Consider the following 27764-nt stretch of genomic DNA (forward strand, 5'->3'; position numbering starts at 1 on the left):
GTTTTTTTAGGATTAGTTTTAGTGTCTGTCTTTTAAACATTGTGTTTTCTTTGTAAAGATTGTGAGCACAATCGCCTATTATTAAAGGCGGTTTTAATTATTTTCATTGTTGGTAATAGGGCCTCTAGCCCGGTGGACTTCGTGCCCCGTCTGGCAACCATTGGAATAAACTTGTGTGAAACTCTGAATCTTGACTCAGTGGTGTGTGCATTGGGATCTTGCTAAAGCCTGTGTGGGGAGAGGGGGGAATAGTGAGACCCCTTCCTCACTGGAATAAAATAGGGGTGGCGTGGTCACATGATGGTGGCAATTGTTCCTCTCTTTGTCATTGTCCCATATTTATTAGTAATATACATGTGCAAGGAGACTTGGCTTGATAAAGAGGCTTAAGTAGCAGCTTTGTTTGAATTATTTAATCAGTTTGTTTTTTCTGTTTTTAGTGGGATTATTGTGTGGGACGTTTCCTGCCACAGGTGGACGCTGAACTCCCTAATTGCTTAACTATTGTTTGTATTTCAGCACTTTAATTGGGGGGGGTGGGGATTACATAAATTCTATTGCGTTTTATTTGCTAATTTGCCTCCTAGCTATAGTGGAGTCTGGGTTTTTGGGGTGGGGAGTTCTTTTCATACTTTAGCTCCTAGCCAAGTGGTGCAGCTGACAAATGGCATTATTTTAACTTGGGTAATAAACCTTTGTATAACTTTCAAAGATGTCTGGAACTCGTGTGTGGTTTATGGCCTGACAACACGACTGCTCCAAACTGCTTTTGATAGAATTATTTTTGTTTACAATATTTTTTTTTATTTTGAATTGGTTACTTATGGCTCTAATTTGAGCCCATAATTAGTGCCCTGCAAACACTAGGTGGTGTAGATTAGCAGACTTCATTTTTGTTACTAGAAGTGACATTCATTTGGATTATACAGTCTTGTGGGGCACCTTTTCCTGTGTCACATTATATATTCAGTATAGACTGCGGTCCGGCAGTATTTATAACACATTTTGTTGAATTTTGAGTTGAAATGCCATATATTTAATTAAAATATTTAGTAACGGAACAGATAAGCGGGATAAATTCTCAGGCGCCAAGATATTTACAGTCTGCTGTAATTTTTGTTTTGATATTTGAATTTTGGTTTGGGAAGACCTAAATTGTGATCCCGTCTTTAAATTTGAGGCTTGAAATCGAACGCTTGTTTTGACTGATCTTCGATTTTGGAAAAAAAAAATACACCCCTAATATTTAGCCTATATTTCACTCGGAATTGCGGACAATAGTCATATTAGAAATGATCTACATATTTGTTGGCAAAAGTTGGAGTTAAAAATCTCGCCAATGTCTGATTTTAAGGTCTGGTATCTCTTTAAGATGATATCACAGCTACATATTACTACTTGTATATGTAGCAGAAACATTTTACTCTTCACTAAAAGATTTAAACACTGGATGGTCAAGTGTATTCAGACATTTGGTGAAGTGTACATTAATGTTTAACAAAAATATTGTAATGATATGTCCTTTTTCTTTGCCTTCCTTGTTGGAGTTTGCCACTAACGGCAGGAATAATGGAGAGGACGCAGGATTAAACACGAACAACAGGAACTTTATTGTGCACAGTCAATCTCAGGCTGGAGCAACACCCCTCAAACACACTACCCTCTCCACTCTAACACTCTCTACCACTGAACTCTACACGACTCCTACAACAACTCTTCTGCACGGGATCCGGGCACCCCCATTTATGCCCTCTGGCCCCGTGACTGGCTCCTCCAATCACGGCACCTCCCATGTTCCCGCGTGGGGCCAATTCTTAACCCCGGAACTAACCCCGCTACACTAACCGACATGCACACGCACCACACACCGAACATCCAAGCATGCACGTACAGTATTAACCGCCCCACAACACACAGACAGATGCCCAAACACACATATATACATGCACATGCACCCCCCCCTGCCAGTCCCAGATTGCTACACTGCCACCCCCTCAGTTCCTCGCCCCCCGAGGAAAGGCGCATCAAAGTCTTGATCTGGTGACTCTCCATCTGGGGACTGCACAGGGGGCCCGGAGAAGCGGACAGCAAACATCGGGGCAAAGTCCAGCGACGCGTCCGCTGAAGGTGGCTGTACTTACCTCCCGCTTCTGGGCCCAGTCAATGTCCCTCTCCGGTGCCCCCCCCCCCAGGATCCAGGCTTCCATGGGCAGTAATCCCTGCCCAAATGTCCAGGCTGAGGCTAGCAAACCCGGCTCCGATGCTGTTAGAAGCTTTCTTTCGGCCTGCCTCTAGCTGGTGGGGTGCCCCTGTAGTACCTCCAGATCCGGTGGGCCCCTTCAAGCCCACCTGTGGACCTTGGCTGGACGATTCTCCCTCCACACACGGGCCTGCTCACGCACACCACTCTGCAGCGTCTGGCTCCCACTTCTCTCGGATCTTTGGGTCGGCACATCTGCACCCCCCTGCTTCCGATGCCGCCGCCGCGCTGGATTGCATCCTCAGATGCCTCTTGCATTGCGCCAGGATGGACCCCCCATGCAGGAGACCCCTATCTGCCACTGAGGTGATGCTTTCTGTCGGCTATCACCCATCTACTTTCTTGCTGTGCCCCTCTTTTGAGCACGTAGAATCTGTTGCTGGAGTGGTGCTTTTGGTCGGCCCGACGTTGGAAGACGTCGTTTTGCACACGTTGGCCCGATGAGGAAAACGACGATGGCCCGACATCGGTCCAACGTTGGTCCATCCGTGTTTTGGTGTGCAAATCCCCCAAATTATCCTTTGCTCTTATCCTGTATCCAGTGTTGCTTGTTGCTTCGCTGTCCTCATCCTGTAGCCCATTCTTGATCTTGTAGAAATATATTGCAGAAGAGCGATCTCCACTGGCATAGTGGTAGAACAAACCATTTTTCACAGCTTTTAAAAAAAATAATTAAATTGCATTTCAATAACAGGGAACGTGTAGCAAATGTAAGCCTTATATTAAATGTATGCCCTATAATTGTTCGTTCTACTCTGACTGAATCAATTTGTTTACCACCACATCATTTAATTCCACATATTTTGAAGCTGGTTAGACATGAAATATTAATTTACTAATATATTTCTAAAACTCATCAGTGTCTTCGCTGTTCTTATACATCTCTGTACAGTTATCTGGATTGATTTCCAAGATGGCCACACAAATTCTCACTCAAAACTTGAGGTAGTGCCCCTAGTTATATAATATCTATGGTGTCCTGTACGTCACTTCTGTTATACATTTTTACTTCTGGCAGATGTTTTGTAACATGCACACCTCTTCTAATTTTGCGCCACCTTTTTTAAATTGTGCCACCTCTTTTTAAATTTTGCACTCTTTTTATTTTCACCACCTCTTTTTTTTATTTCACTTTGCCCTTTAGGGCCATCATAATAGATGGATAAATGAAGCACATTTGTATGCTGTGCAGAAACCTTTCCTGTCCTGCTTCCCCCCGTTTGTTTGTAGATTCAAACTTGCCTTGCCTACAGTTCACTTTTTAAAATGATAATGAATTAAGCATAACATTCAAAATCATCCTAATTCTGTGTGATTCTATAAATAGCATGCTACTTTATGAACAATTGCGACTTAAAAACTACTCACTATCCATTAACTAACATCAACGCCAACTCCGATAATAACACCACTAAATAGGGTCTAACGACGCCCCAGGCATGTACATTGCAAACTTTATAAACCATATAATATTGTAGGTTTTGTGGATAACAATTCACGCATTGTTCACTAAGGTGAATGCTAATAACAGGAAGTAAACAAAAAGTAAGGTCACGTGTATGGCAAGCCATCAAGGTCATAAGGCACTGAATGCAGGTGAGCAATCGTGAGTTTAGCTGGTGCACTGTACAGAAAAACAGCAAATATGTCCGGTCGCACATGCGCTTTATGTGTTTTAATAAGTTCAGAAGGGGCACTTCAGCTTTGGCCCGTTGCCTTACTGCTCATGATCTTGTCATTTCCTGCTTGTCTGTGAGTTTTGAGTCCTGTAAAAAATCTTCATTGTCATTTGAAGAAAATATTGAACTCCAATGTTTAGGTCGCTATCAAGGGACAGATCTTGTAATCACCCAAAGGGAAAATAGAAAAATGTATTTTAATACGGAATGGTTCAAAAAGAAAATGTGGCTTAATTACCATAAGGATTATTGGAAAATCTCTTTTTAGTTTTCCTTGTCTTTTCTGGGGGGGAGAGACCCTGTGCACAAACTCTGTCTACAAGGACAGAAAAAGCACAGGCCCTAGTACTGATCCCTGTGGAACTCCACTAACAACCTCACTCCAGTTAGAAGCGACTCCTCTAATCGACACCCTCTGTTTCCTATACATCAACCAGTTCATAATCCATCTACTTACATTACCCTGAATGCCAATAGCTTCCAATTTGAGGATCAGTCTTTGCTTATCAAAAGATTTTTGGAAATCTAAGTATATCATATCATGCATTCACATGATCTACAGCTGCAGTTGCATGTTCAAAAAACTCCAATAAATTAGTAAGACATGATCTGCCTCGTCTAAACCCATGTTGACTATCTCCAAGAATATGGTTTTCATTAAGATGCTCCTCTATTTTCTGTCTAATAATTTTTTCCAACATTTTACAGGTGATGCAGGTGAGACTGATTGGTCTGTAATTTCCTGGCTCAGTTTTGTCCCCTTTCTTGTGGATTGGGATGACATTTGCTGTCTTCCAGTCAGTTGGCACATCCCCTGTTCTAAGTGTCATTTGGAATATTTGAGTTAGCGGCCTATAAATCATTTCCCTCATTTCTTTAAGTACTGTTGGAAATATACCATCTGGCCCAGGTGATTTGTTTGTTTTTAATTCTGCTAGTCCCTTTAGTACCTCCTCCTCATTTATCCTGATCTCTCTTAGGGTTTGACTGGACTGATTGTTAACCTGTGGCATGTTATCTATTTTTTCAATATTATTGTTTTAATGTTGTATCATGTCAGGGGGTTACACCCTCGTCTGATACTACATGTGGTGTTATAGGGATTAGTCCTGTTGGGAACTAGTTTCTCTTGCATATTGGTGTAGGAATATGCCGTATACAACAGGAGTGCTAGGGCACTGTGTATGTGATTGTGGGAGGGTCCCTGCTAAATTGAGTCAATATCATGCTTTTGTATTGTTGTGTAATTGGTTAATTGGGCTTGATCACGTAAGGTGAACGGGTGGAGATAGGTGTGCTACCGGGGGGGTGGGGGGGGGGGAGTTGGACCTGCACTGTTGTCACTCTTAGTCTGGGATATATAGTGTGGGTTTAGCAGGGTTTGCCAGATTGGAGGGGAGCTGTCCTGGAGAAAGTGCCGAATCAATAAACCCCTCTTGTCATACACCTGACTTAATCCTGCTGCCTAAAAATGCTACAATATGCTTTCTCACAATTATTGGTGCTCACAAATGGGAGTAACTCCAAAACTGAATTGTATCATTGACTGTACAGCAATGTGATATTCACTGTTACCTTTTAAAATTGTTTAACTTTTTTTACGGGAAAGTTATTGCCTGGGATGCAAATATACATTGTTAAACATGTTCAAAGGTCTTTTCGTACCCCACCAGTTCATAAACCCACCTGCTGCCACTGGCCAGGACTCAAGAATCAGTCCTGTCACTTTCTACTGTGGAGAACTGTGTGTCCCTGCAGAACACTGCCCCCCAGTGGCCACTGTGCTACTGCTGCAGGGAGAAGTCAACATGCGCTGTATACACCGATCAGCCATAACATTATGACCACCTGCCTAATATTGTGTAGGTCCCCCTTTTGCTGCCAAAACAGCCCTGACCCGTCGAGGCATGAACTCCACTAGACCTCTGAAGGTGTGCTGTGGTATCTGGCACCAAGACGTTAGCAGCAGATCCTTTAAGTCCTGTAAGTTGCGAGGTGGGGCCTCCATGGATCAGACTTGTTTGTCCAGCACATCCCACAGATGCTCGATTGGATTGAGATCTGGGGAATTTGGAGGCCAAGTCAACACCTTGAACTCGTGACTCAACAGACCAGGCCACCTTCTTCCATTGCTCCGTGGTCCAGTTCTGATGCTCACGTGCCCATTGTAGGTGCTTTCAGCAGTGGACAGGGGTGAGCATGGGCACCCTGACTGGTCTGCAGCTACGCAGCCCCATACACGACAAACTGTGATGCACTGTGTGTTCTGACACCTTTCTATCAGAACCAGCATTCACTTTTTCAGCAATTTGAGCTGCAGCAGATCGTCTGTTGGATCGGACCACACAGGCCAGCCTTCGCTCCCCACGTGCATCAGTAGGCCTTGGCCGCCCATGACCCTGTTGCCGGTTCACCGCTTTTCCTTCCTTGGACCACTTTTGATAGGTACTGACCACTGCAGACCAGAAACACCCTACAAGAGCTGTAGTTTTGGAGATGCTCTGACCCAGTCGTCTAGCCATCACAATTTGGCCCTTGTCAAAGTCGCTCAGATCCTTACGCTTGCCTATTTCTCCTGCTTGTAACACATCAACTTTGAGGACAAAATGTTCACTTGCTGCCTAATATATCCCACCCACTGACAGGTGCCATGATAAGGAGATTATCAGTGTTATTCACTTCACCTGTCAGTGGTCATAATGTTATGGCTGATCGGTGTATAAGCACCCAGTGATGCCGTAATCCACCTATGGGGCCACACTCCTGCAGGCTGTGCTGGTTTCAGGTGATGGCCTGCTTTATACAGCAGGGAACCGTGTTGTACTAAATGAATGAGGTGATGTGCCTAATAAGGACTCGGCTGGAGTGAATATCAGAGCTTGGCTTTCAGAAAGACAGGACAACCCCCCACCCCCAATGCTGGAAAAATATGGTTTTTACATAAGCAAACTTACATGCCTGCCCTGAAGACATACAGCAGGAGGGATGTTTGTCCTATATTTTCAGTTTTTTTCCTGTAATTTTCCTGTACAAAAACTGCAGGTGACAGATGATGGAACTGAAATCCCTCATGTGACCTATCTTGTTTAAGAAGGGCAAACCAGTTACCCAACACAGAGTGCCAGACATCAGCAGAGACTGTGCTGGGTACCGTGGGCCCCACAGGTGTGCAGTGTGGCTGGAGATTGGGCATGATGGCGTACACCACTAGTCACAGGGAAACACGGAAACACAGGATTGTCATGTGTAACTGCGCAGAGTGATTAGGTAACACAGTTTGTGTTTGTGTGCTACTGCAGAGGATGCTGGCCAGGGATTCGCACCGGAGCGCTGAGAGCACAAACAAAGTCCACAGACAAAACATTTGAATTGCAAACTACTGAAGTTTTATTGGAGAGATTGCAGCGATCAAATTATATTCACACTGAATCAAGTAATGAACATTTCAAATTTTCGCAACAAGATGACTTGCTTATTTCATTTATTTTATTTTACTTCCCACAGCAAATTCACAGTACTGGTGTAAGTTAAATAAATAACAGGTCATTTAAGCTAATGTAGGTGGTCAGTTTGTAAAATACAGTTGCTGCCTGTTTCCTGTGGACAGTTAAAAGATAGCTAGGAACAATTTTTCTGATTGTTTTTCAAATCATGATATATATTTATATACATTTTTGTATTCCATTTTTCTATTACACTACTAAATATGTGACAGACTAAGACTTCCTTTTCCATCATACTTCATATTATCCTTTCTTTCTCTCTCTCTCTCTCTCTCTTTCTCTCCGCCCCACCCTCTCTATTTCTTCTTGTCCTTCTGGCCTGGGCTGAGGAGCAGGCCATTGTACTGGCCCTGGCAGTGGGTGTCCTTGCATGCGCACTCCTCGATGTAGGTGTAGGTGTACGGGGTGGAGGAGCCGTCGGCGCAGTGCAGGGTGACGTTCCTCTGGCTGGTCCGGGTCTCCTGGCAGCAGCTGCACTTGTGCTCCATGGAGCTGGCCTCGGAGGAATACCTGAGGGGCAGCAAATGGGTCAAGGGTCAGGGCTGTGTTTGTGTGTGTCTCTGTGTGAGACTGTGTGTGTGTGTGTGTGTGCGTGTCAGTTTCGCAAGGCTTTGCTCACAGGGTGTAGGTGCTACAGGCCCCCTGGCAGGAGGACACCTCCACAGGGCTCAGGGACACACAACCCTCATGGCTGATGGTGGTGGGCTTCTTCTGCACCCGGCAACCCTTGGGCTTCTCATCGCCTGCGGAGACAGACAAGAGACACACAGCTGTATCACTGGGCACAGGGAGACACAATATTACCTGTGTGCTGCTCTTGTGGGTCAGTCTGAGCACAGCCATGAAGCGCAGGCCTGCAACTCATCTTTGCTCCAGCTTGCAAAATCATTATTTATTTTTAAATAGTGTAATCAGACCATTTTGTTCACTTCCCAGGTTTAATGAACTGGTGTTCAGCAGCTTGCCTCCAGGAGCAATCTTGGGAATAGAACTAGATGAAGTAACAATTGAAAAAGACAGAGGAGTCTACATGGACTCCACTAGACCTCTGAAGGTGTGCTGTGCTATCTGGCACCAAGACGTTAGCAGCAGATCCTTTAAGTCCTGTAAGTTGCGAGGTGGGGCCTCCATGGATCGGACTTGTTTGTCCAGCACATCCCACAGATGCTCGATTTGATTGAGATCTGGGGAATTTGAACTCGTGATTCATCAGACCAGGCCACCTTCATCCATTGCTCACTCAAAATGTTCGCTTGCTGCCTAATATATCCCACCCACTGACAGGTGCCATGATAATGTGATTATCAGTGTTATTCACTTCACCTGTCAGTGGCCATAATGTTATGGCTGATTGGTGTATCTTCACTGATTTAAAATGTATATAATAATTCACAAGCTTGTACTGGGGTGACAAAGAAGATAATTACCCCAGAATTACTCTCACTTTCTCCATCCAAACAATGTGGGGAAGCAATAAAGAAGGCAAACACAATGTTAGGGTATATTGTCAAAAGTGTAGAATTGAGAACAAGGGCAGTGATGTTCAGACTGTACAATGCACTAGTTAGAGCTCATCTGGATACTATGGACAGTTCTGGGCTCCACACTACAAGAAAGATATTGCTGCTCTAGAGGCAGTTCAGAGGAGAGCAACCAGACTTATTCCAGGTCTGAGGGGAATGTCCTACTGAGAGACTGAGGGAACTGAACCTTTTCACCCTGGACTGGATAGGATCCTTGGGTCACTTAGTTATTAATGTACACCAAATGAGAACGATGGGTCGAATCGCCTCATCTTGATTGTACACTGTTTCTTATGTGTACTGTGCCCTGTTCACGACCCGCTCTGAACACTGTGGTACTTACAGATCTGACAACAGCCGTCGTCGGAGTAGCGAATGGTGCCCTGAAAGAGAAGGTCAGAGGTCAGAGCCATGAATGGGTCCATGCAGAGTCTTGGAACTAATGCTGTAGTAATGAGTATATAGACTTTCCTGTGTAAATGCACCTTGTGTAACAGTCTTGGACTCAAGGTTCACTACAGAGGAAAACTGAAAGGACCTGAGTTGAAACTGTTTTATCCCACTGGACATCTGCCTGGCTATGATGTGAGGATATTGAGCTACTGGTGTGTTTATTGACCTTTAGGAGTCTGTGCTCTCCAGTGTCATACAGAGTCTCTGTCTTTATACATGGCCGCCCTCTGACATCATTACATTTTAACAAGATCAAACACAGAGATGCCAGTCAGTGACACATCGTACCAAACTAGTGATCCACGCCCTGCCCACACACTCACAGGGACACAGGCCTCGGGGCGGAACTCCAGGCAGTCCTTCTTGGTGCTGATTGGTACATACTGCCCGTCAATCATGAAGCACTGGTAGTGCATGCAGTTGTCTCCAGGGAAGGTGATGTTCTCTCCAGGCTGGGGGGGGGAGAGGAGGGAGTTATTATTATTATTATTATTATTATTATTATTATTAATAATAATAATAATAATAATAATAATAATAATAATAATAATAATAATAATAATAATAATATGTATATGGATCTCTAATCAAAATGTAGTTGATGTAAAACAGCAGATACAACAGATACACTCTGCACACACACCAAGACCACAGCCATCACACACAGTACTGTCACTCACCATCAACTCATACAGAGGGGTCTCCTTCTCTGTGGGAGTGGTGTTGCCATTGTTACCATTGTTGCCATTGGGAGTGGTGTTGCCATTGTTATCATTGTTGCCAGAGGGAGTGGTGTTGCCATTGTTACCATTGTTGCCAGTGGGAGTGGTGTTGCCATTGTTACCATTGTTGCCAGTGGGAGTGGTGTTGCCATTGTTACCATTGTTGCCAGTGGGAGTGGTGTTGCCATTGTTACCATTGTTGCCAGTGGGAGTGGTGTTGCCATTGTTACCATTGTTGCCAGTGGGAGTGGTGTTGCCATTGTTACCATTGTTGTCATTGTTGCCATTGTTGCCAGTGGGAGTGGTGTTGCCATTGTTACCATTGTTGCCATTATTACCATTGTTGCCATTGGGAGTGGTGTTGCCATTGTGACCATTGTTGCCAGTGGGAGTGGTGTTCCCATTGTTACCATTGTTGCCAGTGGGAGTGGTGTTGCCATTGTTACCATTGTTGCCAGTGGGAGTGGTGTTGCCATTGTTACCATTGTTGCCATTGGGAGTGGTGTTGCCATTGTTATCATTGTTGCCAGAGGGAGTGGTGTTGCCATTGTTACCATTGTTGCCAGTGGGAGTGGTGTTGCCATTGTTACCATTGTTGCCAGTGGGAGTGGTGTTGCCATTGTTACCATTGTTGCCAGTGGGAGTGGTGTTGCCATTGTTACCATTGTTGCCAGTGGGAGTGGTGTTGCCATTGTTACCATTGTTGTCATTGTTGCCATTGTTGCCAGTGGGAGTGGTGTTGCCATTGTTACCATTGTTGCCATTATTACCATTGTTGCCATTGGGAGTGGTGTTGCCATTGTGACCATTGTTGCCAGTGGGAGTGGTGTTGCCATTGTTACCATTGTTGCCATTGTTACCATTGTTGCCATTGTGACCATTGTTGCCAGTGGGAGTGGTGTTGCCATTGTTACCATTGTTGCCATTGTTACCATTGTTGCCAGTGGGAGTGGTGTTGCCATTGTTACCATTATTACCATTGTTACCAGTGGGAGTGGTGTTGCCATTGTTATTATTGTTGCCATTGGGAGTGGTGTTGCCATTGTTACCACTGGGAGTGGTGTTGCCATTGTTGCTAGTGGGATTGCCAGTGGGGTCCTTGGTGTTTGGCATGGGGAAGACACAGGCCACCTGGGCACACTTTCCACAGCACTGGCCAGGGACCTCCCGATATCTGAATCCCTGTGTTTTAAAAGAAATAAGCACATGATTTCCATTTGTTAGTGACAGAAGAAAGCCTCCATCTGTGACCATGAGACTGGTCTGGGCACAGACAGAAGAATGGGTGTTCTGAGTGCTGAAGACCCGCTTTACCTTGACACCCAAAATAAGCTCTTTCTGGATTCTGTCTGCCCTCCGGTTGGAAGAACAATGAATGAATGGCTTCATCGGCTCACTGACCTCACTTTGGCTAATGTGTAGTAAAGTTTACAAAAGTGTTGCTAGTTGACACAGCTTGTCCATTAACCAGGAACCTATTCCACCATATAGCACAGTGGGAAACAGAGCAGCGTGCGGGAGGCTGGGGAAGCATACCGCAGGACAGTGCTCGTCACATGTCTGTGTCTTGCACTCCATCCTGTGCAGCTGCATCTTGGGGTCCATCTCAAAACCGCATTTACACTCGTCACACAGGGACACGGGCACGATCACTCCGGGCTGGAGGAGGAGGGAGAAAGATGAGCTTCTCCATGGAAGTCACTGTGCAGTGTTTAAAAACGCTGTTCCCCGGATCCCCAGAGTCCCCCCTCTCAGAATCGGCTCATTACCTGGTACTCGGTGCCGTTCAGGACACACACCTTCTTGGGCACTGCAGATGGAAACAGACACCTTTAGCAAACTCTGAGAGACAAACACCCTTCTTGTAAGAATATGCTGAGTTGAACTATATGTTTGTTTATTTTATGAATGTGCTGAATGCATCTGTGTGGGGATGTGGACGTGTACTGGCAGGATGCAAAGGAGACCCTGTCTGTAGCAGGTACCAGCAGCACATCCTGGTGTTTGGATGCTAAGATCCTGTTCCTCACTGTGTCAGCCTATCAACATTTACTGGACATCCCTCCCCAGACCTCAACTGTTGTAACCAGAGGTCTGACAGACAGAAGGTTGGGGCCAGGGGGGCAGGTCTCACCACACTGGTAGATGGGGCAGCAGCTGTTCTCTGAGCTCGTGGCCACTGGCTGGAACCCGGCCTCACAGCTTTCCTCTGGCCTGGTGCAGCGGCTCCGGTCACACTCTGCAGAGACACACACAGCTCAGTGTCTGAAACAACTTACTGCCGCCCTGCTGAAAGGTTACACTGACTGAAGCGACCACAGGAGGAGAACAACAGATATTCAAGTGTAGTGGCAGAGCCAGCAGGAGCATTCCTGTGTGGAGTTTTGCTTATTTGCTGCTCTCTTGCACTGTGTGTTTGCAGCACTTTCTTGTGGTTTAATGTCTCATTTCTGCAGCCTTGTGTCCCTGAACCCATGTCACAGTTGGTCATGCTGGATGAAGGTTTATTAGAGGAATTAATCTGTACAGATCTGGAGGACTGACTGGAGCACATCTCCTCTGTGTTTGTTCTTATTTTGCCCTGCCTGTCTCACTGCACCCCCTGTCTCTGTCTCTCTCTGTGACTCTCACTGCATCCCCTGCCTGTCTGGTCTCTCACCGCACTTGGTGATGTTGCAGCAGGTGTTGCCATCCATGGGCAGGGTGACCAGGACCTGGCCCTCCTTGTTGCAGGGCAGCATGGGTGGGAGGGGGCAGGCATGGGGGCGGCACTGCACGCTCATGGTGGCGTTGTCACACACACAGTCGTGGCAGTTACTCTGCCAGGTCTCTCCCAGCTGGGTGAGGGGAGGGAGGAGGTATAGATGGGAATGAGACTAATTACTGAGACACAAAAGAGCAGTCTGGTCTTCTCTAAATATCAGACTATATCTGTTCTGTCAATGTAAAACTGAATAAACAGACAAGGAGGCTTTATCTGAAATAATTATTGTTTTAGTTTTCTAAATTAAAACCTTTGTGTGTTAAGGGGAATGGTATTAAAAATGAATGAGGGTTTTGACATACCTGTTTGGGCATGCCATCTGGGCCAGTACAATCTGAAACCAAAAACAAGTGTTAACACAATGATCACAGCCTATTGCATCTCTTACTGCAAGTCACAATCAACCCCTCTGGAGTAACCATACTTAGAAATATTAAGATCAATACATTCCCAAACTGACACTTGAAATACAGTCAGCGTGGTTCTGTAATCTAGTTAAGCAGTAAGCCCTGTGTTCTAGTCTGCTGGGTCTGGCTGAACCCTCACCACAGGAGGAGACACAGACGTCGGAGATGGTGTTGAAGAGGGTGGTGTCGTTGGGACAGAAGCAGCCCTCCCGCAGATTCCCTCTGTCCTTCTCTTTGCTGAACACCTCATTATATCTGATCAGTGGAAACACAGGTGGGAGAAGAGAAATACAGCTGTCAGATCTGCTGATGTCATACTCGGAAAAGAAACATCGACAGGGAGGGAGAGCAGAGGTAGACAGATGTGGCCAGTACTCCTGTCTGTAGGAGGTATGTATTTCACTGACACGTGATCAATTATGTAAATCAAAGTAATACATATATTGGGAGAGGTGTTGTGTTGACAATTCCAAAATGAATAAAATGATAGGGAATTGTCACAGACTGAAACTCTGGGAGAGAACGGATGGGCCAGAAAGAGATAGAAACAGAGACCCCGTTCACACTTCAGATTTAGGCCGGCCCAAGTCAAAACTAGTCCTGCTTTTCGACCCGGCCTAAATGTAAATGTGAACGCGACGGGCCCTGGGCCGGGTGGAAAGTGTAGGCCTGTGACGCAACTCAAGCCCCGCCCCCAGAGACGCGTGTCTGAGAGACGCGGAATAAACACAGAATTAACACAGAATAAAACACACAATAAACACAGAGTAAACACACAATAAACACAGGCACCGACACAGCTGCACCGCTGCAGGACACACAGTATTGTCTCTGTATTGTCTGAATGTCATATCGATCTATAGCCTTAAATGTACTGTTACATTTTGCTAGCTCACATCTTTATATATATTATAAAAGTCTAGGCTAAGTAATGAGTTATAATGTAAACAGTTCAAACTACTCGGTCAATTAAAATAAAAGTGTGTAGCTGGTATTTATAACTTGTTATTGTTTGTTCTTGTACGAAGTATGATTGAAGTCTGAAATTTAACAGTATGCATTTTACACATGGAAATTGCCTTGTGAAATTGTGAATGGGACCATAACTTTATTAATTATCAGGATATTGCTGTAAAACTATTTATATTTAACCCAAGCAGGTTTCCATTCAAATCGGTGCATTTTAATACGAGACCAGCTATTTACTATCCAATCCGAAATGCGATTATATTGAGCTGAGCAGTACAATCACAATGCCAGCGTTAGAGGTAAAAACTGGGACAATGCAGAAATGAAAGCGCTGTTTACAATGTGGATGGAAGATAAAAAGTTAAAAAACAAACTGCAGGAAGTGCACAGCGCTGCTGTCTGATATAACTATAGACGCGTCACAGAGGCTGTTTTCGATGCATATGATTGCATACTAATGCATATGATTTCTTGTGATTTAATGCAGATGTGCTAATAAAGGTGCTTCGCTTTCGGGTGAATTGTAACAGCACTTTTAGACTTGCAGAACCGAAGATAGACATTTGAAAAGGGAAATATAAGAATTAGATTCCCCATTGAATCAGCACATTTTTAATTATTTTAGAAAGCTTCGGCTGCAAAGGGTTAAGATTACTTTCAAATAAAATATAGAACCGAACAATAGCCAATCGATGTTAATAAGTTGTGATTATAAATACAGCGCATACACCTGTAAGCAAACCTAATGTCCTGCGTCACTGGTTTGTTTGAGCTGATTTGTTTATTCCCGGCATGCATTTAGTTTAGGCAGCCTTTTCAACCGCATATGTGACGCACTTAGGCCTCCTAAAACTGCAAGTGTGAACGGGGTGTCTGAAAAAAGCCAGCCTAAATTTGAGGCGGCCCAGGGCCAGCCTAATAAGTGTGAACGGGGTCAGAGACAGGGACAGAGCGAGAGAGGTGGTACCTGTGGTTGCAGGTGAGCTCCACCTCGGGCCCACAGGGTCTGTACTCCTTAGTGCCAGGACAGGGGAACACTGCAGGGAGACAGGGGGAGAAAGTAAATATGTGTTTTGTATGTCGATTGCAGCAGCTGAAGGAGAAGTATAACTTCCTCAGGTTCTCATGTGCTTATGACAGAAAATACAGCAGAGAAGATAACCATAGCATGGGCGGGAATGCACTCAGGCCTGCTCCTTCCCAACGTGTTTAGCATGTAACTCACAGCATTTCCCCTGTGTGCGGTTCCTCCAGTCCACACAGACTCCTTGCTCAGCGCACAGGCCGGCGTAGCTCTGCAGATCACTGCACTCGGCGTCCACCTCACTCAGCTCACAGGCGTCCTGCACACAGGATGTGTAGAAGGGCTCCGGAGGGACCAGTGAGTGGCAGGCCTGGAATAGTCTAACAGACAGGAGATTGGCCTGTTAGTGTTCTATTAATGGAAACTAGCAAAGCCCAAAGGAGGTGATGTGGCTGGCTGATTTGAAAGAAAAACATATTTTTATGATTGTGATTATAGACCTTCTCTTATGACGACGTTATAAGAGTATGTTCATGCAAGCACCTTTGTTTTATTTTATCATTTATCTATGTGTAGCTGATACAGTGCCAGGTTGGGCCTTACCCATAGGGGTCAGTGAGAATGCATGCAGTGGTACTGGGCTCTCCCTTACACAGAGCAGCCCGGCAGGATCACTACCAGTGCAACAGAAATGAATCATCACAACACCATGTCTCCATTATAAATTAGTTGTCACATGTCAGCTGAAAACTTGCAGCCAGCTGTGAGATGACAAAGAGCACCTGGACAAGGCAAACTGAACAATATTGAGCACCCATGGACCAATGCAGAATACTTTCCTCCCATCAGAGGATGCAGAAAACAAAGAGGTAGGCAGGACTTACTCGCTGTTGATGAGATCACACAGAGGGGCCTTGCAGGGTGGGGTGTCGGTTGGCTTGACGGAGGTGGGTGGAACAGACAGCGAGGTTGTTGACCCAGGAGGTTCAGCTGTAGACATTGTGGGAGCTGATGTTGTTGGAAGAAGGGTGCTGGTCCCTCGGATTGTGGTGTGTGTAACAGTAGAAGACAAGGGGATGGGAGGTGTGGCTGTTGTGGGCGTGGCGGTGGTGTGTGTGACATTAGGTGTGGATGGTTTTCCTGTTGTTATTTCCCCAGGTGTGGTTTGTCCAGCTGTGGTCTGTCTAGATGTGGTCCCTTCAGGTGAGGTCTGTAAAGATGTTGTGTGGCCAGGTGACGTATTTCCTGTTGTCATTTCCCCAGGTGTGGTCTTTCTTGATGTGGTCCCTTCAGGTGAGGTCTGTACAGATGTTGCGTGACCTGCTGATGTGGTCTGTCCAGGTGATGTCTTTCCTGTTGTCATTTCCCCAGGTGTAGTCTTTCTTGATGTGGTCCCTTCAGGTGAGGTCTGTACAGATGTTGTGCGGCCAGGTGACGTCTTTCCTGTTGTCATTTCCCCAGGTGTGGTCTTTCTTGATGTGGTCCCTTCAGGTGAGGTCTGTACAGATGTTGTGTGGCTTGGTGATGTGGTCTGACCAGACGAGGTCTTTCCTGTTGTCATTTCCCCAGGTGTGGTCTTTCTTGATGTTGTCCCTTCAGGTGAGGTCTGTACAGATGTAGTTTTATCTGATGATGTGGTCTGTCCAGGTGTTGTCTTTCCTGTTGTGTTTTCCCCAGGTGTGGTGCGTCTAGATGTGGTCCCTTCAGGTGAGGTCAGTACAGATGTTGTTTTAGCTGTCGATGTGGTGTGTCCAGGTGATGTTTTTCCTGTTGTCATTTCCCCAGGTGTGGTCCTTCTCGATGTGGTCCCTTCAATTGAGGTATGTACAGATGTTGTGTGACCTGCTGATGTAGTTTGACCAGATGAGGTCTTTCCTGTTGTCATTTCCCCAGGTGTGGTCTTTCTTGATGTGGTCCCTTCAGGTGAGGTCTGTACAGATGTTTTGTGGCCTGGTGATGTGGTCTGACCAGGTGATGTCTTTCCTGTCGTCATTTCCCCAGGTGTGGTCCTTCTCGATGTGGTCCCTTCAGTTGATGTATGTACAGATGTTGTTTTATCTGAAGATGTGGTCTGTCCAGGTGATGTCTTTCCTGTTGTCATTTCCCTAGGTGTGGTCTTTCTTGATGTGGTCCCGTCGGGTGAGGTCTTTACAGATGTTGTGTGACTTGGTGATGTGGTCTGACCAGACGAGGTCTTTCCTGTTGTCATTTCCCCAGGAGTGGTCTTTCTTGATGTTGTCCCTTCGGGGGAGGTCTTTACAGATGTTGTGTGGCTTGGTGATGTGGTCTGACCATACGAGGTCTTTCCTGTTGTCATTTCCCCAGGTGTGGTCCTTCTCGATGTGGTCCCTTCAATTGAGGTATGTACAGATGTTGTGTGACCTGCTGATGTAGTTTGACCAGATGAGGTCTTTCCTGTTGTCATTTCCCCAGGTGTGGTCTTTCTTGATGTGGTCCCTTCAGGTGAGGTCTGTACAGATGTTGTGTGGCCTGGTGATGTGGTCTGACCAGGTGATGTCTTTCCTGTCGTCATTTCCCCAGGTGTGGTCCTTCTCGATGTGGTCCCTTCAGTTGAGGTATGTACAGATGTTGTTTTATCTGATGATGTGGTCTGTCCAGGTGATGTCTTTCCTGTCGTCATTTCCCCAAGTGTGGTCCTTCTCGATGTGGTCCCTTCAGTTGATGTATGTACAGATGTTGTTTTATCTGATGATGTGGTCTGTCCAGGTGATGTCTTTCCTGTTGTCATTTCCCTAGGTGTGGTCTTTCTTGATGTGATCCCTTCAGGTGAGGTCTGTACAGATGTTGTGTGACCTGCTGATGTAGTTTGACCAGACGAGGTCTTTCCTGTTGTGTTTTCCCCAGGTGTGGTGCGTCTAGATGTGGTCCCTTCAGGTGAGGTCAGTACAGATGTTGTTTTAGCTGTCGATGTGGTGTGTCCAGGTGATGTTTTTCCTGTTGTCATTTCCCCAGGTGTGGTCCTTCTCGATGTGGTCCCTTCAGATGAAGTCTGTACAGATGTTGTTTTACCCGATGATGTGGTCTGTCCAGGTGATGTCTTTCCTGTTGTCATTTCCCCAGGTGTGGTCTTTCTTGATGTGGTCCCGTCGGGTGAGGTCTTTACAGATGTTGTGTGGCTTGGTGATGTGGTCTGACCAGACGAGGTCTTTCCTGTTGTCATTTCCCCAGGAGTGGTCTTTCTTGATGTTGTCCCTTCGGGGGAGGTCTTTACAGATGTTGTGTGGCTTGGTGATGTGGTCTGACCATACGAGGTCTTTCCTGTTGTCATTTCCCCAGTTGTGGTCTTTCTTGAGGTGGTCCCTTCAGGTGAGGTCTGTACAGATGTTGTGTGGCCTGGTGATGTGGTCTGTCCAGGTGATGTCTTTCCTGTTGTCATTTCCCCAGGTGTGGTGCGTCTAGATGTGGTCCCTTCAGGTGAGGTCTGTACAGATGTTGTTTTATCTGATGATGTGGTCTGTCCAGGTGTTGTCTTTCCTGTTGTGTTTTCCCCAGGTGTGGTCCTTCTTGATGTGGTCCCTTCAGGTGAGGTCTTTACAGATGTTGTTTTAGCTGTCGATGTGGTCTGTCCAGGTGTTGTCTTTCCTGTTGTAATTTCCCCAGGTGTGGTCCTTCTTGATGTGGTCCCTTCAGGTGAGGTCTGTACAGATGTTGGGTGGCCTGCTGATGTGGTCTGTCCAGGTGATGTCTTTCCTGTCGTCATTTCCCTAGGTGTGGTCTTTCTTGATGTGGTCCCTTCAGGTGAGGTCTGTACAGATGTTGTTTTACCCGATGATGTGGTCTGTCCAGGTGATGTCTTTCCTGTTGTCATTTCCCTAGGTGTGGTCTTTCTTGATGTGGTCCCGTCGGGTGAGGTCTTTACAGATGTTGTGTGGCTTGGTGATGTGGTCTGACCAGACGAGGTCTTTCCTGTTGTCATTTCCCCAGGAGTGGTCTTTCTTGATGTTGTCCCTTCGGGGGAGGTCTTTACAGATGTTGTGTGGCTTGGTGATGTGGTCTGACCATACGAGGTCTTTCCTGTTGTCATTTCCCCAGTTGTGGTCTTTCTTGAGGTGGTCCCTTCAGGTGAGGTCTGTACAGATGTTGTGTGGCCTGGTGATGTGGTCTGTCCAGGTGATGTCTTTCCTGTTGTCATTTCCCCAGGTGTGGTGCGTCTAGATGTGGTCCCTTCAGGTGAGGTCTGTACAGATGTTGTTTTATCTGATGATGTGGTCTGTCCAGGTGTTGTCTTTCCTGTTGTGTTTTCCCCAGGTGTGGTCCTTCTTGATGTGGTCCCTTCAGGTGAGGTCTTTACAGATGTTGTTTTAGCTGTCGATGTGGTCTGTCCAGGTGATGTTTTTCCTGTTGTAATTTCCCCAGGTGTGGTCCTTCTTGATGTGGTCCCTTCAGGTGAGGTCTGTACAGATGTTGGGTGGCCTGCTGATGTGGTCTGTCCAGGTGATGTCTTTCCTGTCGTCATTTCCCTAGGTGTGGTCTTTCTTGATGTGGTCCCGTCGGGTGAGGTCTTTACAGATGTTGTGTGGCTTGGTGATGTGGTCTGACCAGACGAGGTCTTTCCTGTTGTCATTTCCCCAGGTGTGGTCTTTCTTGATGTGGTCCCTTCGGGGGAGGTCTTTACAGATGTTGTGTGGCTTGGTGATGTGGTCTGACCATACGAGGTCTTTCCTGTTGTCATTTCCCCAGTTGTGGTCTTTCTTGAGGTGGTCCCTTCAGGTGAGGTCTGTACAGATGTTGTGTGGCCTGGTGATGTGGTCTGTCCAGGTGATGTCTTTCCTGTTGTCATTTCCCCAGGTGTGGTGCGTCTAGATGTGGTCCCTTCAGGTGAGGTCTGTACAGATGTTGTTTTATCTGATGATGTGGTCTGTCCAGGTGTTGTCTTTCCTGTTGTGTTTTCCCCAGGTGTGGTCCTTCTTGATGTGGTCCCTTCAGGTGAGGTCTTTACAGATGTTGTTTTAGCTGTCGATGTGGTCTGTCCAGGTGATGTTTTTCCTGTTGTAATTTCCCCAGGTGTGGTCCTTCTTGATGTGGTCCCTTCAGGTGAGGTCTGTACAGATGTTGGGTGGCCTGCTGATGTGGTCTGTCCAGGTGATGTCTTTCCTGTCGTCATTTCCCTAGGTGTGGTCTTTCTTGATGTGGTCCCTTCAGGTGAGGTCTGTACAGATGTTGTTTTACCCGATGATGTGGTCTGTCCAGGTGATGTCTTTCCTGTTGTCATTTCCCTAGGTGTGGTCTTTCTTGATGTGGTCCCTTCAGGTGAGGTCTGTACAGATGTTGTGTGACCTGCTGATGTAGTTTGACCAGACGAGGTCTTTCCTGTTGTCATTTCCCCAAGTGTGGTCTTTCTTGATGTGGTCCCTTCAGGTGAGGTCTGTACAGGTGTTGTTTTATCTGATGATGTGGTCTGTCCAGGTGTTGTCTTTCCTGTTGTGTTTTCCCCAGGTGTGGTGCGTCTAGATGTGGTCCCTTCAGGTGAGGTCAGTACAGATGTTGTTTTAGCTGTCGATGTGGTGTGTCCAGGTGATGTTTTTCCTGTTGTCATTTCCCCAGGTGTGGTCCTTCTCGATGTGGTCCCTTCAGATGAAGTCTGTACAGATGTTGTTTTACCCGATGATGTGGTCTGTCCAGGTGATGTCTTTCCTGTTGTCATTTCCCTAGGTGTGGTCTTTCTTGATGTGGTCCCTTCAGGTGAGGTCTGTACAGATGTTGTGTGACCTGCTGATGTAGTTTGACCAGACGAGGTCTTTCCTGTTGTCATTTCCCCAGGTGTGGTCTTTCTTGATGTTGTCCCTTCAGGTGAGGTCTGTACAGATGTAGTTTTATCTGATGATGTGGTCTGTCCAGGTGATGTCTTTCCTGTTGTCATTTCCCCAGGTGTGGTCTTTCTTGATGTGGTCCCTTCGGGGGAGGTCTTTACAGATGTTGTGTGGCTTGGTGATGTGGTCTGACCAGACGAGGTCTTTCCTGTTGTCATTTCCCCAGTTGTGGTCTTTCTTGAGGTGGTCCCTTCAGGTGAGGTCTGTACAGATGTTGTGTGGCCTGGTGATGTGGTCTGTCCAGGTGATGTCTTTCCTGTTGTCATTTCCCCAGGTGTGGTGCGTCTAGATGTGGTCCCTTCAGGTGAGGTCTGTACAGATGTTGTTTTATCTGATGATGTGGTCTGTCCAGGTGTTGTCTTTCCTGTTGTGTTTTCCCCAGGTGTGGTCCTTCTTGATGTGGTCCCTTCAGGTGAGGTCTTTACAGATGTTGTTTTAGCTGTCGATGTGGTCTGTCCAGGTGATGTTTTTCCTGTTGTAATTTCCCCAGGTGTGGTCCTTCTTGATGTGGTCCCTTCAGGTGAGGTCTGTACAGATGTTGGGTGGCCTGCTGATGTGGTCTGTCCAGGTGATGTCTTTCCTGTCGTCATTTCCCTAGGTGTGGTCTTTCTTGATGTGGTCCCTTCAGGTGAGGTCTGTACAGATGTTGTGTGACCTGATGATGTAGTTTGACCAGACGAGGTCTTTCCCGTTGTCATTTCCCCAGGTGTGGTCTTTCTTGATGTTGTCCCTTCAGGTGAGGTCTGTACAGATGTAGTTTTATCTGATGATGTGGTCTTTCCAGGTGATGTCTTTCCTGTTGTCATTTCCCCAGGTGTGGTGCGTCTAGATGTGGTCCCTTCAGGTGAGGTCAGTACAGATGTTGTTTTAGCTGTCGATGTGGTGTGACCAGGTGAAGTTTTTCCTGTTGTAATTTCCCCAGGTGTGGTCCTTCTTGATGTGGTCCCTTCAGGTGAGGTCTGTACAGATGTTGTGTGGCCTGCTGATGTGGTCTGTCCAGGTGATGTCTTTCCTGTCGTCATTTCCCCAGGTGTGGTCTTTCTTGATGTGGTCCCTTCAGGTGAGGTCTGTACAGATGTTGTGTGGCCTGCTGGTGTAGTTTGACCGGACGAGGTCTTTCTTGTCGTCATTTCCCCAGGTGTGGTCCTTCTGGATGTGGTCCCTTCAGGTGAGGTCAGTACAGATGTTGTTTTATCTGATGATGTGGTCTGTCCAGGTGATGTTTTTCCTGTTGTCATTTCCCCAGGTGTGGTCCTGCTAGATGTGGTCCCTTCAGTTGAGGTATGTACAGATGTTGTTTTAGGTGTCGATGTGGTCTGTCCAGGTGATGTATTTCCTGTTGTCATTTCCCCAGTTGTGGTTTGTCCAGGTGTAGTTTTTGTAGACATGGTCTCTGTAATTACTGATGTTGTCTTTCCTAGTGTTGTAGTTTGTACAGGTGTTGTGTTTCCAGTTGAACGTGTTGGAAGTGTTGGGATAGTTAGAGAAACGGTAGGCTTGGTTACTGTGGGTTTGCTGGTTGTGGATGATAAAGATGTCACCAGTGTCGTCTTGTGAGTGGTAGGTAACAAGAGGGTGGTGGATGGCCCAGATGTAGTGGGGTGAGCGTGCTTGGTACTTGTCGCAGGACTGGTGGGAGGCAGTGGAGTTGTGCTCATACAGGCAGGGCTATCCTGCCCAGGAGCCTTCCAGTCTGGAGCCATCTTGGTGCAGGTGGCAGCTGTATCTCCGCTAGGCAGTCTGCAGTCCTCCACCCTTGTGTTGCTGCAGGTACCTGCCAAGGTAGGATTGAACATTTCACAGCAGTGTCGTGACATCCCACTTGCAGGGTAACAATGAAGTGCACCAAAATAAGTAGCTCAGGTTTGAAGATGCCTATAGATTTCTGCTCTGATATTACCTATATGTATAGTTTTATAGGGACATGAATACCATAGAATACTGAGTTAAACATTTCAAAGCTACAACAATAAAAAGGGATATAAGATTAAATGATTAAATGATTAAACTGAACTTGTTGCAAAGGTAACTGGGAGGAGGCTCTTACCGCAGAGTCCCTCTGTGTTGTGGGAGAACAGTTTGTATGGCACAGTGACAACAGAGATCATGCCTGCATATGCCACGTGCACCTTGATTTCCATGATCTGGACATGCATGCTGATGCCTGTGGAGAAGATCTTGAATCCACTCTTGTAAAGGTTGGGGAAGACTCGTCTACCATCGAAAAACACCTGCAGGGACCCAGGTGAGAAGCAGAAGCAGTGGGATGGAGTAAGTACTTTGCAAGTTGTACCTTATTGACAATATACAAATGCACTATAAAACTGTTTAAAAAAGCACACAGACATCATCCCTGTCAGTTAGTCAGTGCTAGGAGATCCTGAGAGTATACTGCAGTGTGTATGTTCATCAACAGTTGACATACTGTGTCTTTAATTCATGGCTGAATCTTTGTATTTCTAGTCTAGTTATTTTCTCCTATAACAATATGCTATCCTATAGGAGTGTTTGTTTTTCTCTCCTCCGTGCCTAACGATTGATTTGTTTTATTTGTTTGTTTTGTCTGTTTATTGTTTATTTTCAATTTGTAAAGCCCTCTGTGGGTACCCTGCAAAGGGCGCTATATTATATAAAGGTGTATGAATATCTGTATTAATATTGTTGTTCACCATGTTCTTCCTGTTCCTCTGGGTGAGCCGGAGTTCGCTGCCCCTGTAGAAGATGCGCAGGGTGCGGGAGCAGAGCCCGCTCTGCTGGCCGTAGCAGTCGTTGTCGTCCACATAGATGCGGAAGTTGTCGTACTTGGGGCTGATCTGTTGCACCAGCACGTGGTTGCACTGGCCGCTGTAGGGGTAGTACGTCCCGTCGAATGTCATGTGGTGATGGTAACCCCAGCTGGCACAGACACCTATGACACAAGTGACAGGAGCGCTCAGTCTGCACAGCTAGAGACTCAGCATCTGGGCAGTGTTGCCTATTCCGCTACAGAGGCCATGGCACTGTTTTAGCTCCAGTAAGAGTGGGTTTTGGTGGGGGGATTTTTTTCAGCCAAGCTCTGACTTATAAAATTTGGTTATTGTTGTACTCAATTTAATATACATTTTAAATGTTTTATAGGCACTTCTCCTATCAGCAATATTGCCAAAGTTTTGTACTTTGGAATATAGAGTAGAGTACTATAGAGTACTATGATTTATGGAAAATGCTATAGGAGTGTAAAGTTTGTTCCTTTACAGACAGATATGTAACAGATGTGTAACACAGGAATGGCCTTCCTGGTGAAGCATGCTGTGCTACGGACTGAGTACTGAGATCTACTGCCCAGTCTGTAAGGACCTGTTGCTGTACCCCCAGAGCTCGACTGGCGCTGTGCAGGTCAGTTGCTAACTCACATTCACAGGTGTAGGTGTAACAGCAGCCGCTATCATCGTATATTTTGCGGGCGGGGCGTCCATTGGCACAGGTGACCTTCTCAGCTGGTTTGCAGAGGATGGGATTGACCTCAATCTGGTTGTTCCCTTTGCAGGTGGCCTCAGTGCATCTATCCAGCTTCCAGGTCTCATTGAGCTGTTAAAGGCAAAGGTCCTTTCATTTGCCAGGCCATGAAATGCACACATTTGGTAGAAACCAAAGTTCTGTAATAGCTGATTGCTATGCAGAGACATTGTTCTTCACGTCAATGATCTTTATAGCACAGGCTGGAAGTAGAACACTTTACCTGTATAGAAGACAATATTTAATATGCTGCTTTTCAAGTGTGTGTGTCATCCAAATGCTGGTTTATGCTTTCCCAATGGAGTGTTACCTTTCTGGGGGGCGTCAGGGCAGCACACTCCTTCTCAGGAGCAGGGCTGGTGGTCTCTGGGGCTACTGTAGTTGTGGGGGCATCTGTTGTCCCAGGGGCGGTTGTTTTTGCAGCGGTGCTTGGGGCAGTGGTGGTGGAGGGAGTAGGGGTGGAGTGGCATTCGGATGCCTTCTTCTCAATCCCACAGGTTGCATTGCAGAGAGCAGTGTAACACCAGCCTGCACTGTCTGTGGTGTTGTATATCAAAGCACCTGCACGAAGATACAGAGAGAGGGACATGAGCTTCACAAGCATTCTGCCATGTGAAAGTTGCCACCACTCTGTGATTGGATACTTTCCTCATACGTCCAGAGGACTGGTTTCAGATTTATGATGTACTGACTTAGAACTGGATGTCTGTCTCCTGTGACTACCACCAGTGGAGCTATACTATGTGGTGCATTGTGATGCATTGAGACTTTTTCCTCTGTGCATTAATAATCAATTGGAAGAAGAGGACTTACCAGGGGGAAAATTCTGCCCATTGGCATTGCAAATGCATGGTGTGTTGGGAGAGCTGGCTGGCTCTGTGGACTGCCCAGGGCTGGTAGGTCTCCCTGTGGTGGGTCTCGTGCTGGTGGTTGAAGAGACAAATGGAGAAGTGGTGTGTGCCATGGTAGGCAGCTGTGTGCTGCTCATGTAAGACCCATTTGTAGGGAGTGGTCCAACTGTGGTCTCTCCAGGTGTCGTGTGTTTAGGTGTGGTTTCTGCAGGTGTGGTTTCTCTAGCTGTCGTGTGTCTAAGTGTGGTCTCTCCATTTGTGGTGTCTCCAGGTGTAGTACGTCTAGGTGTGGTCTCTCCAGCTGTGGTGTGTCTAGCTGTGGTCTCTCCAGGTGTGGTGCGTTTAGGTGTGGTCTCTACTGGTGTGGTCTCTCCAGGTGTGGTATGTCTAAGTGTGGTCTCTCCATGTGTGGTGTCTCCAGGTGTAGTATGTCTTGTTGTGGTCTCTCCAGGTGTGCTGTGTCTAAGTGTGGTCTCTCCAGGTGTGCTGTGTCTAAGTGTGGTCTCTCCATGTGTGGTGTCTCCAGGTGTAGTACGTCTAGTTGTGGTCTCTCCAGGTGTGCTGTGTCTAAGTGTGGTCTCTCCAGGTGTGGTGCCTCTAGGTGTTGTTTTCATTGGAGTTGTTTCCCCATCTGGCAGTGTGAAATCTGGGGGCAGTGTCAGGTTTGGCAGCGTTTCTGTCAGGTCCTTAATGTAGCTGGAGGTAGTCTGTAGTATGGTGATCTTCACTGTAGTGTAGGTTTCCTCAGTGGACTTAGCCTGTGTTGTAGGTGCTGCGGTTTTCTCAGTGGATACAAGCCTCTCGGTGGAGGGGGCGATCGTGGATCCTGTTCTGACAGCTGGGGTGGATGTGATGGGGACCAGGGATGTTGTGGCAGACGTGGCTTCTGTTGGGCCTGCATTCGTGCTCAAAGGATGGGAAGTTGTTGTCCCTGGGGCTGAAACATGAGCAGACGTAAGAGTAGCTGATGTTGTTTGTGCTGGCTTGGATGTATTTCCTGTACTGGAGGTCACAGTAAACGCTGTGGATCCCCTTGGGGTGGTGTGTTCCTGAGTACTTTGCTCTGTGCTCCCTGTGGCAATTTTCCCCGGAGAGGTAGATTGTCCAGATGTTGCACCTGCAGTGGTCGTTTTCCCTGTGGCTGAGGTTGTATGCACTGGCGTGCTCAAGGAGGGCTGAGAGATTGTGGTCTCACACTCATACAAGCTGCAGCACTGCACCCGGATCTTGTAGTCGTAGCACAGCTGCAGAGCTCCGGTTTGGTCCTTGTTCCTGCAGAGCAAGCCGCTGGTGACGCTGCACTTCACGACCTGTCCCACCTCCTCTATTGTCCTATTGGGGAACTTGACCGCCGTGCACTCCACCTTGGATGGCTCAGTGCAGATCTTGCTTCCGTTCTGCCTGATGTCTCCGAAGCTCTCAAAGTCCCCCTCCTCTGAGCCAAAGGTGGGCAGGTGGGTGTTGAACCACTCGGACCACTGGCACTGGCGCCTGCAGGTAGTAGGGGAGCTGGTGGACAGGGAGGTGGGGACACTGCTGGATGTGAACAGAGTCTTCGTGGTCTGTACAGGTGTGGACTGACCAGGTGTGGTCTGTCTAGGTGTGGTCTTCCCAGGTGTGGTCTGTCCAGATGTGGACTGACCAGATGTGGTTTGCCTAGGTGATGTCCGTCCAGATGTGGTAAGCTCAGGGGTGGTCTGTCCAGGTGTGGTCTTCCCAGATGTGGTCTGTCCAGGTGTAGTTTGTCCAGGTGTAGTCTGTCCAGGTGTGGTCCTACCAGGTGTGGTCTGGCCCTGAGATGTCTGCCCAGTTGTGGTGTGTCCAGGCGTGGTCTTACCAGCTGAGGTATTCTCAGGTGTGCTCTTCTTGGATGTGGTCTGACTGGGTGTGGTTTGTCCAGGGGATGTTGCTGCACAGGGTTTGGAGCTGCAGCATAGCACTCTGATTCTATAATTGTAGCAGATGGGTGGGTTCTGATCTTCGTTCTGGCACATGAGCCCAAAGGCCTTGTCGCACTGCACCACCTGTCCCAACTCAGCCAGGGGTGTGTCGGGGTACATGGCTGCCTCACACTGTAGGTCTGTGGGATCCTTGCACACTGGGAAGCCCTCCTTCCTGAGCCCTTCAAAAGTCTCAAAGTCTCCGTGGTTAGGTCCTAGGTCAGGGTAATGGCTGTCGTACCAGACTGACCACTCACAAGTCTCCACCTCACAGTGTGTTGAAGGTGGACCGAAAGTAGTTGAAAAAGCTGACATTTTTGGAAAAGAGAGAGAAATAAATAAA

At 46.9% G+C, this 27764-nt stretch overlaps 1 protein-coding gene across 1 annotated transcript; it reads right to left on the reverse strand.

The window, feature by feature from the left end:
* Nucleotides 1–7302: 7302 nt before the first annotated feature.
* On the reverse strand, nucleotides 7303–27723 carry LOC136747520 (mucin-2-like). Its single transcript, XM_066700400.1, has 19 exons — nucleotides 25444–27723; nucleotides 24941–25191; nucleotides 24528–24702; nucleotides 23805–24043; nucleotides 23183–23366; nucleotides 16189–22909; nucleotides 15506–15684; nucleotides 15248–15317; nucleotides 13451–13566; nucleotides 13207–13238; nucleotides 12800–12977; nucleotides 12275–12379; nucleotides 11910–11950; nucleotides 11677–11799; nucleotides 10099–11322; nucleotides 9742–9870; nucleotides 9309–9348; nucleotides 8062–8185; nucleotides 7303–7952 (listed from the first exon to the last, which is right to left on the reverse strand). Exons 1-19 carry the CDS (start codon nucleotides 27539–27541, stop codon nucleotides 7739–7741), a joined length of 12243 nt encoding a protein of 4080 aa, XP_066556497.1. The 5' UTR covers nucleotides 27542–27723; the 3' UTR covers nucleotides 7303–7738.
* Between the last annotated feature and the right edge of the window lie 41 nt (nucleotides 27724–27764).

Source organism: Amia ocellicauda, chromosome 4 (assembly GCF_036373705.1).
Source record: "Amia ocellicauda isolate fAmiCal2 chromosome 4, fAmiCal2.hap1, whole genome shotgun sequence".
NCBI lineage: Eukaryota > Metazoa > Chordata > Actinopteri > Amiiformes > Amiidae > Amia > Amia ocellicauda.

Excerpts from the sequence above, each read along its gene's own strand:
- LOC136747520 (XM_066700400.1), bottom strand. The coding sequence starts at position 27,541 with ATGTACCCCGACACACCCCTGGCTGAGTTGGGACAGGTGGTGCAGTGC. Across the intron at positions 13,567-15,247 it reads GAGCTCACCTGCAACCACAG|ATATAATGAGGTGTTCAGCA; the intron begins GTACCACCTCTC and ends TCCACTGATCAG. Across the intron at positions 13,239-13,450 it reads CGTCTGTGTCTCCTCCTGTG|ATTGTACTGGCCCAGATGGC; the intron begins GTGAGGGTTCAG and ends TTTTGGTTTCAG.